The sequence below is a fragment of the Salminus brasiliensis genome, chromosome 1 (genome assembly GCF_030463535.1).
Source record: "Salminus brasiliensis chromosome 1, fSalBra1.hap2, whole genome shotgun sequence".
NCBI classification, from domain to species: domain Eukaryota; kingdom Metazoa; phylum Chordata; class Actinopteri; order Characiformes; family Bryconidae; genus Salminus; species Salminus brasiliensis.
The window spans coordinates 63522704-63532431 of record NC_132878.1 but is presented as its reverse complement, the minus strand read 5'-3'; the positions used below and the strand labels follow the sequence as shown (position 1 = coordinate 63532431).

The 9728-nt window shown below is 37.9% G+C and overlaps 1 protein-coding gene across 1 annotated transcript; it reads right to left on the bottom strand.

Moving 5' to 3' along the window:
* Positions 1 to 774: 774 nt before the first annotated feature.
* rfx6 (regulatory factor X, 6) lies at positions 775 to 9728 on the bottom strand. The gene is made up of 20 exons (XM_072656544.1): positions 9678 to 9728; positions 9247 to 9584; positions 8692 to 8845; positions 8410 to 8533; positions 8201 to 8262; positions 8013 to 8090; positions 7830 to 7857; positions 7588 to 7695; positions 7402 to 7479; positions 7192 to 7305; positions 7065 to 7114; positions 6739 to 6898; positions 5987 to 6125; positions 5768 to 5877; positions 5562 to 5679; positions 4027 to 4149; positions 3729 to 3941; positions 2610 to 3113; positions 2046 to 2255; positions 775 to 1606 (listed from the first exon to the last, which is right to left on the bottom strand). The coding sequence occupies exons 2-20, from the start codon at positions 9443 to 9445 to the stop codon at positions 1422 to 1424; spliced, it is 2757 nt and encodes a 918-aa protein (XP_072512645.1). The 5' UTR covers positions 9446 to 9584; positions 9678 to 9728; the 3' UTR covers positions 775 to 1421.

Here is a 9728-nt window from a genome sequence, read left to right as displayed (position 1 = left end):
ATTAATTCTCCGTTCTTTATACACAGTATGGACAAATGCTGAAATCATCATCTAACCCATAGCCAGCATGTATCAGCTTCGTATATTCAAATACAGCATGCAGCTTTGAGATGATATCATTTCTGTACACAAATGCAGCACCCAATCTAATGTTACTGATTATGGTTTTATTAGCTTCCATCTGCTGAAAGACTAACAAAGCTCAATTTGGAGAACACAGGCAAGGGATAAAACACCCTTTTCCCTTTCTAAGGGGCACAATGTATAAACAGCTTGTGGCCTTAAACGCCTCTATTGGTTCTGGTTTTGGTCAACACCTTTATCAGGGCATATCTTAACCCACTGTACAATGGAGAAATCAACTAATCTCTCCCAGCACAGATAACACCCGACTTTGATCCACAGCTTCTTCAGGTGGGTTTCCTGCCTGTAATCTCTAACTGGACCACAGAGGGGCTGGTTTACCTATTAAAGCCTCATGTATTCTCACAGCGTTGGCACACGGGTGTTTAGTGGAAAGATAAGGCGAAAACTGCACACGGCAGCCTGTCACAGGTCCTGAACTTCCCTGCATCCAGAGGCTACTCCTTCATCTGCTAGTACACCGCTTTCATGTTTTTCTCTCTAATTTTGTCTTGGAGAGATGCATGCATAAAGTGGAGTCCAAAAGTCTGAGACCACATCAAAAATATGTTTTTATTTTATCATTTAAACCTTAAAACTACATTGTTTTTAGTATTCTGGAAATGCAAAGACACTGTAAACAAAGAAAAATGAAAAAGATTCAAATGTAAGACATTTTGTTAGACTGACCATGTTTAGTTGACTTTCAGCATGTATTCATAAAGACAATATATTTTCACTAGTGGTCTCAGACTTCCGGACCCCCCTCTTTTACAAAACAAAGACCACAGAGCAGTTTAACTTGTACAATGTATGATAAATATATATGATAAATGCTAAAGATGCTAAACCTTTATTATTTTTTTTTACATATTCATTCACAGGACGGTACACTTTATAAATAAACACAAACCTCAGATATGTTGTCTGTGGGGTTCCAATGATTCTCACTGATAACCAAAGAGAAAGCTGGTCTGAACAAATGACTGAAACTGAAAATCTCTTAATTTAACCAAATTAATTGAAATGTGTTTCATTTCGGCTTCAATAAAATAAAATAAACCAATAAAATGCATTTGGCCAGAACTGCAATATATTGTATTCATACGGAAATTATGTACATATTATAATCAGGTCAAATCAAAGCTTTTTCTCAGCACGTCACATATTTCAAGTAACATTTAGACGATATTCTGAAAGTACCCCCCTTAACTGTTTAAATCACAGACCTGCCGCCTCTCCTTTACTCAGTCTAGCAGGAATGAAGAATTATTACAGCAGGGTTATTTTAGTAACAGTCAGGGTGGTCCTCCAGTTGACCCCATGAAGACAGTGTTGATGGGGGGCAGGGAGGATACCATGTCCTGCACTTCTGCACTGCTCTGGTGAGGCAGCAGGGCTTCTTGAGAATGGTGATACTGAGCAGCAGAACCATACATGCATGGAGAGATGGAGCAGGGGATGGGAGGGGCTATTGAAGACCCTTAAAAACACAAAAAGGGGGGGAAAAAGTTAACAAGGGGCAATAGATGTCTGAAGTTCTCAATTTAAAAAAAGCTATTAAAATTAAAGCTTTATTTTTAATTCAGCAAATGCTAACAGATGTGCGTTTAAATAAAACCTTCAAAAAATTAACTATTCTGTGATCTGCAAATGAAAATGACCCAACCCTGATTGACAGAGCCGAGCAGGGGATAAGTGGAAAAATTACCCCCTGGAAAAAAGGTAAAATGTTAATAACGTAAAAAAAAAAAAAAAAGCATTTTAATAAAAAAATAGCCAGTGGACTTTTTTTTTCAATTTGGCCAGCTCAGGAAATGCAAAAACACTATCATATCTTCAGTCTTTAGAAAAACTGAACCTCAGTTGAAATTGAATCAACCACACCCAGAACGTGTTCAAAAATAAATGTTTGTCCTCACCAGCTGTGCGCGTCATTAAACCAGGCTGTTCGGGGTAGTAGGGACCTGCTACTTTCCTGCCCGTGTCATTCAGGATGTTGAGCGGATCATGGACGTCAGTGTATGCAGGGACGGAGCGAATGGAGCTTACGCTGCTGATGACAGACACATGCTGGTCGATCAGAGAGCTCATTCTTTGACTGTCCACATAGCCACTGTTCCCATAGTAGGCTGTTAGTTAGAAAGGAATAAAAGAATTCAAATTAAAAAAAGAGAAGGGTACACTTTACATTTAAAGAAACATATAATTCATATCAATATACTATAATATTGTCACAATTATGTAAAAAAAATCATTTCCCCATTTTTCACAAATTGTGAATCTGGCAGTTGTTTGTTAAATTGTACCAAAACGTCATGATGAATAGACCAGTAGAAATCCTCTGAAATGACTCTTTTTACACTGACTTCTATTGAAAGTTGTTTTTTCCTTCTATTGTAAAGTTTCCATTTTGGATAAAATTCATTCACTATTGACCAGAATGGCTAAAATATGTTTTTTTAAATCATCTTTAATTTTCTCACCACTGTGTGCTGTGCTGGTGTACGCTGGGCCTGAACATCCTCCTCCAACAGAGCTGTACCCTCCTGTGTCGAGTAGCTGCACTCCTTGGACTTCTATGGTGGGGTCAGCAGCAGACGAATAGCTAGCAGATAGAATTCTGGAGCTGTAGGGTAAGGCACTGCAGCTGCTGCTAAAGCAGTCCTTGGCCAGCTGTTGCCCACTAAAGGATGCGTATCGTCCACCCTCGCTGCGAGCCTGGTAGGCTGATGTTGGGGTGTGGGTTGGGGGAAGGCAAGTAGACTGGTAGGCGGAGGAGTTGGGGTAGTAGCTGGAGGTGGAGTTGGGCAGATTTTGACACATGGTTTCAGGGAAAGCCTGGCAGGGCACATGAGACTGGATAGAGCAGCTGCTCTGAGACCTCACAGCCATCGGGCCTTGGTTAATCACGCTGCCTCGGTTGGCCATGGCAGGAGAGATGGGTGGTGTGATCAGTGGGCCACTGCTCTGGGTGTAGTCTAGTTGTCCTTCATTAACAACATGGCACATTGAATAGACAGACAGACAGAATTGATTATTGAGCAGCAGAAATGTACAGAATTCTCCAAGCTTATAATAATGTATCAATCAATAATGTAAAACCAATATTATTTATCTGATTATTATTAAATGATTATTGAAAATGATTTTAGTTAGTGCTGTTTATCTTCACAGGATTCAAATAATAATTCCACAGCAATGAATGGATGGATTTTAAAATGACAAAGCTGTAGAACAACAAAACTGAATACAATTCAGAGTTCATTACATTCATTTCAAAAGTGTAGATCAAATCTTAATGTCGAGGACTTGAGAAAAAATAATGTACAAAGACAATTACAGTATCAATTAACTTTAACTAATATCTTTGAATAAAACATCTACAATCCAAATTCTATTAGTTATTATTGTGTATAAAATAGTAAACATACTCAATATAGCTGTGATTTCACACATTTTAAAGATATTCTTCAAGGTTCAATTTAATTGTTTTATTGAATTATTTAAATTGTTTGCAATGCATTAATCATCAGGGAACATGCAGGGCATAGTGGATGAGATATGATTGGGACTTTAGAAAGATAATTAAATTGGAAGAATACCGGATAGAGTAAAGCTGTCTGTCTCCGTCCCTTGGTACACCACCATATTGGCTCCCAGCCCATGCTGTGGGCCTGGCACAGGCAGATATGCATACTCTGGGTGGGTCTCATTCTTAACAGAGGAATCGCTGGACACCATCCCAGTTTTACTGCGATTGGCCAGGAAGCATGAACTTGGGGAAGCTGTGAATGTGAATGTCGCTTTACTGGCATCTGAAATTATCAAAACATTAGAGTTACTTTCAGGGACTCAGGGAACTGGTTTGAAGCTTGAATGGAAACAAAATAACCACAGTACCTGCATTTCTCATGTATTTGTGCAAAAGGTTCTGGAGGTCTTGCTCTTTGTCATTATTGAACTGTGTTTCAATTGCCAACAAGATATATTCATCCAAAAGCATCCTAATGAGGTGGAAGGAACCTAAAGAGGACATATTAAAGGTTATACCTTGTGGTTCATTCATTAGAGCTCTAACAAAATCACAGAGGAGACATGGTGATGAATTTGATCATTTGAGTAGTGCCCCCGGATCGTTTTTCTTGTGTGTCCGGATCTGTGTTGAAACATACTTGAATAATTGTACACTGGTAACCTAAAAACTACTTCAGAGTGTGGTAACTGAGTTAATTCAGTTTAACTCAACCAAATACTTTCAATTAATTCTTTGGTTTGAAAAGTAATAATAAACCAATTAAATAGTTTTATAATAAAATAATAAAACTAGTTAAATAGCTTAGCGTGTTACCACATGGAGGAATACTACAAGAGGAAAGTAAATATATACATTACTAAACTATTAAACTGAACATATTAATTACATTTCCAAGAGAAAAAAAGCTTTACAAAGCACAATATATAAAGCTTATTTTTTTCTCTTTATTTTCAGTGAATCTTTATTCATTATTTATACTAAACATCCAATCAAATACAAATTAGTGAAAAAAAGCTGTGATTAAAGCCACCAATTATTCATCATATGACACTCCACCAGTACAATATTTTAGTGTATTTAAATAGTGATACCTTCTAGTCAAGTGTATTCACATAAAAATACAGTACCCACAATTTCATCTAACTGCGGAAGCTCAGGATATTCTGCACCCCTGGACTGCTTAAAATCCAGAATTAAGTACAGATGAAGAGTATGTAAGAGGCTCAGTTGGGAAAGAGGCTTTCAGCTTTCAGCAAAACTGAAATGCAAACAGGCTTGATCTGCCCTCTGCTTCCATCTTTCATGGTTCTTTTGAAAAAATAACTTGCTTGTGACCAGGAAATCTTAAAATCTGGCCCAGCAAAGAAGGAGAAAAGTGCTCTAAATGCACAAGGCTAAATGTGAAAGGATTACTCTGTGTGGCATTTAAAAGCAGCTGAAAGCAGAGGTGAAGAAGAGCACTTCTGGCTGATCTGATTGAACAGTGTCAGAGGTTAAAATACTGTAACATTCTGCTGGGCTTTCTAAAATACACCCCCGCTCCTTCTAATAGCTCCCATCTCTGCCTTCTGTGTGATCAGTGAGGTCATGTGATGGCTTCTCCAAGTGAAGTTGTTTGGCTTCGTGTGTGTCCGCAGGGCCATCAAAAGCTAAAATGACTGGGACAGGCTCTTCCTAATCAGTGCACACGTGTCCGAGAGATAAAGAGTTGTTTATTCTGGACGGGTCGCTACATTTTACGGCACTTTGTGCTTTTGTGGCCAAACTGAAGTGAGGGTCTACGCTGTGGGGCAAGTAAAACCCTAAACTGCAACTACAGCTTTTACCAGAAGATGTGTAAGTATTGATACAGAAGAGGTAGGGGTTATACCTCAAGAAAAGGAAGACGAAAGAAGCTTACCAAAGCTGGTAGCATTGTTTAAGGTGAGGTTGTGCATCACGCGGGCTCCAAAAAAACTCCATTTGAGGAGGAAATCCTGTGCCCGCTTTTTAACTGAACGGCCGTTCTGTTTGCTGGGCTGAAGAAAGCAAGAAAATGAAGAGATCTCATTTTAACAATGCCAGTTACTGAGGAGCTAATGAACGTAGGGCTTAATTGCAACCAACCTTAATGACTTTCTGTTCCACTACAGAGTCCAGCCACTCAATAAAAGACTCTACAGTGGCATTTTTCCTCAGGAGGTCCTTTAACTCTTGAAACACTGAAATAGAATCATCTACAAGATGAGAAGAGGAATCAGGATGAATGTTTTCAGGCACAACGAGAGAGATGTTACAAATGGTATTTCTGAAAGCTCAATGAAAGAGTGGCATAGCGTGACTCACATTCAGAGTAGAAATCCAAGTCATGGTCACTAGTGTTTGAAAGGAGTGCCTGGGAGCCGATGCTGTTCAGATCTACTTTGTCAATATCATTCACCATGGATGTCACAATGTTTTGGTCGAAAAGTGCTGGTCTTGCAATCTACAGACCAAAAAAATTATTTGATTATTAATTAATTAATTAATTATTTAAACTTATTTAATTGAAAGTCTTTTAGCTCCAGGGATGAAGGGATTTTTTTTTAAAGGAATTGGAAAACTCCCTAATTTTTTGTATTAAATGTCTGCATAATTTAGTGTCATTCAGCGGTTTGAGTGAAATTGTTCATTATAGAGAAACTAATTGACAAGAACCAGGCTATGTATGTCTACATACATAAATACAGCTTTTACAGCTTTTACTATCTAAAACCAGCAGCGAACCGACATATCTTCTGACTTTTACACATGTATGTAATGCTGCTGATGGTAGAATGGCATAAATCTGGAAAAAAAACATTATTTGAATTTATAATTATTTAAATGAATTATCATTAATATTATCTCAGGCATTCATAATCATTTCATGTTTTAGAGGCATTAAACTCTTCAGACGTCTAGTCCCATTCACCACCACCGTAAACAATTCTGATTGGAGGTTTCTCTAGACCTGCGTGGTTCACACCAAACCACTCTGAATGACTTTGTTTAGATGTGTGCATTAATTTGGAAGAATCAGTGGAGTTTCCCATTTATCACAGCAGTGAAGGGCTGACCTGTGCAAGGTGTAGGAAGGAAGTCTGTCGCTTTAAAGAGGACACAAAACGACGAGCTATGGGCAGCTTCTTTTCAGAGAGGACTTCTGGGAGATTTTCCAAAGAAGACACCATCCAGTGCTCCCAGTGTTTGGCAAAATTTCGGATATCTGCCAAAAGACTAGACATATTGCCCCAAAATTACAGAATAGCATTAAACATTGATTCAACACAAATGCTTCAAATGATTATGAATTCTTTTCATAAATGAACCAGCAGATTGCTAAGCAATGATGGCTGATAATGCCTTTTTCTTACACGCTGTGTAAGAACAGGATTTAACAAACCTTTCTGGCATATCCTGCATTGTAGCAGGAATTAGAACATCAGTCAGTACCTGAGAAAACAAACAGTTTCTTATGAGCGCACATTGTTTCATCACCGTGTCCCAACACACAGACACATCACACGCACCTTGTAAAGTATGGAGTCACACACACAGAAGATGTCCACGATTACTGGGTTCTCCAACAGAGGCAAGAGATGATCAGGCATTCCTTGCCAGAAATGAAGCAAGAAGTTCTGGATCTGAAACACATTTATTACTGAACCTTTCCATATCTTTGAAATATCCCCTCACATCAGGTTCAAGCTGTTCTTTCAGACGGTAAAACAGTACCCTACCTCTTCAAAGTTTACACTGATAGCGTTGTCAAGAATGCACTGACAGTGGGTTTTGTACATCATTATCAAAGTGTCCACCTAAATAAGAAATTGGGGAAAAGTGGGAATTAAGCTGCAAATATGTAAGATATACCAAGAAATACCAATAAATATTACAAATGTTCATCGAAACTACAGAGAACAAACCTTTTCCTTGGAAACAGAATCATCAAGTACCAAATGCTGTGCGCTTGGAAATTCTGGCAGTAATGTTCCCGTTTTAGAGCTAAGTGAATATTTCCGTGTGAAGCCTCCCTGTTAATTAGAAATATAATAATATAAGACATATTTATATGATGAACTACCAGAAATATCAAGTATCTCTCATATTTAAGGCTTCCTTTTATTTTAGAAACAATAAACATAACATCTAACATAAAAATGCTAACCTCATTTTTAAGTTTGCTCCCAGAGAATCTGTTAAAAAACAGTAAAAAATAGACATTAGTACATCATTAAAAAGTGCATCAAACTGTATTGTAAAGCACTATATTACATTAAAATAATTTCCTAGAAAAATGTCATTAGTTTAACATTTCCACTTGCATTGCTGGTTAGAGCTTTAAAATTACCTTGTCAGACCTTTTCCTGAATACACTGAATGATAATAAGAGCTGCTCTCCTTAATCCCTATACCGTAGTAGTGATACCTGGAACATATGAAAAACTGCTGAAGAGACCGAGCACAACAACCTATGTGCAACGGGTGAATGATTTAAGCCATTTTTGTACCACTCTATCCAATCTGTCTTTGTCTTACTTTGAATGGCCCCTGGTGCCAAGCCTCCGGGTCGTGAGGAGTGGAAATTTCTGCCGTATGGTCTACAGTTCAACAGAAAATAAGATTTTAACATACAATAATTATTCTTGTTAAATTAAACTAAATAATAATAATAATTAAAAGTCATTACATTATTTTTCACAGTAAAATCTCAAAACCATTTCTCTACAGTACTGAATGTAGCTTACTTTGCCAAACGTGGCAGCACAAGCAGGATCTAACTTCTCCTTCCGACAGAAGTCCAGGTAGTGAGCATAGAGGATACATCGAGGCAAGCATACTCCCTCACAAACGATATAGTTTTCCTCAAGCCTGATTGACAAAAATGTAAAAAAAGTACGAAACAAGAAGTTGCTTTAGTGAACTGAGGGCTCGGGTGATACGAGGGGTCAATGTTATACTACAGAGTTTGCAGAGTAATGTTAAGCGAGCTTGATAAAACTGTATAAGTGTGATAATGAAATAAATACCACAGCAGCGTTAGCTGAGTCTGCTTCTTCTTGTCTTTGATGATTTGACTGATGCTTTTCTTTGTGACAGTTTGCTTCAGAGCAAAACTCTTCGAAAATTCAAGGTGGTCTAAGTCATCTTCAGAGGATATGGTTCCATTGCTTTCCTCAGCCTCTGTCAGATAAATGACACTTATTATAAACTCTGGTTTGCAATGTACTTTAAGTGGACTGCATAACGAGGAAGGCACTGGCTGGTGAATGTAGTTTTGTAAAATTGCTATTAAATGTGGACACTTCTTTATTCTAATTGTTCTCCTAATTTTCCTTAGGAAGGGTTCAAAAGTGCATTAAATGACTTTTGAGAGTAAGCTTTACCAACACAACACATTTCAATGCAAATTAATTCAGCATAATTCATAGAAAATGTGTTTTTATACTATTTAGATATAAAATCACAATGCATTTTGAAATAAAACCCTTCATATGTTTGTGCTGAATAAAAATATGTACACCTCCTCCAAAATGTGATCCCGATTAAAGGCACCATTAAAGGATTTAAAGGATGCGACTTACCTGATTTAATTCCTGAATCCTCTTCCTCCTCCTCAAACGTGTCTTTGGAAAACATGTTGTTTCCCAGATCTTGCTGCTCACTGGAGATCGCTGGGTGGAGATCATCGGCGCTACTGTAAGTCCTCTTTGGCTGTGGTGGCTGAAGCTGATGAAACATGATATTCTTCCCAGGACTTCCACTATTCCTTTTCATTGGCATATTACACGGTCAACTCAAAAGGCCGAGCTGGAACTAAACACACTCAGTGTTCCTCAGTTGCAGAAATGACCACTTCAGAAACGAATAGACTCCAGTTTGATGTACTGATCCAGTCCTGTAATGGTGCACATCTCAGGTTCTGTAGGGAAAAAAACACTACTATAAAAAAAAATCAAACGGTAAACACACACTTTCTATTCAAACTGAATTCCGAAAAAGAAAGTTTCCACACCTAAACATTAATCCACTGGAACAGGTTACACCTTGCTGTCTTAATTAAAGC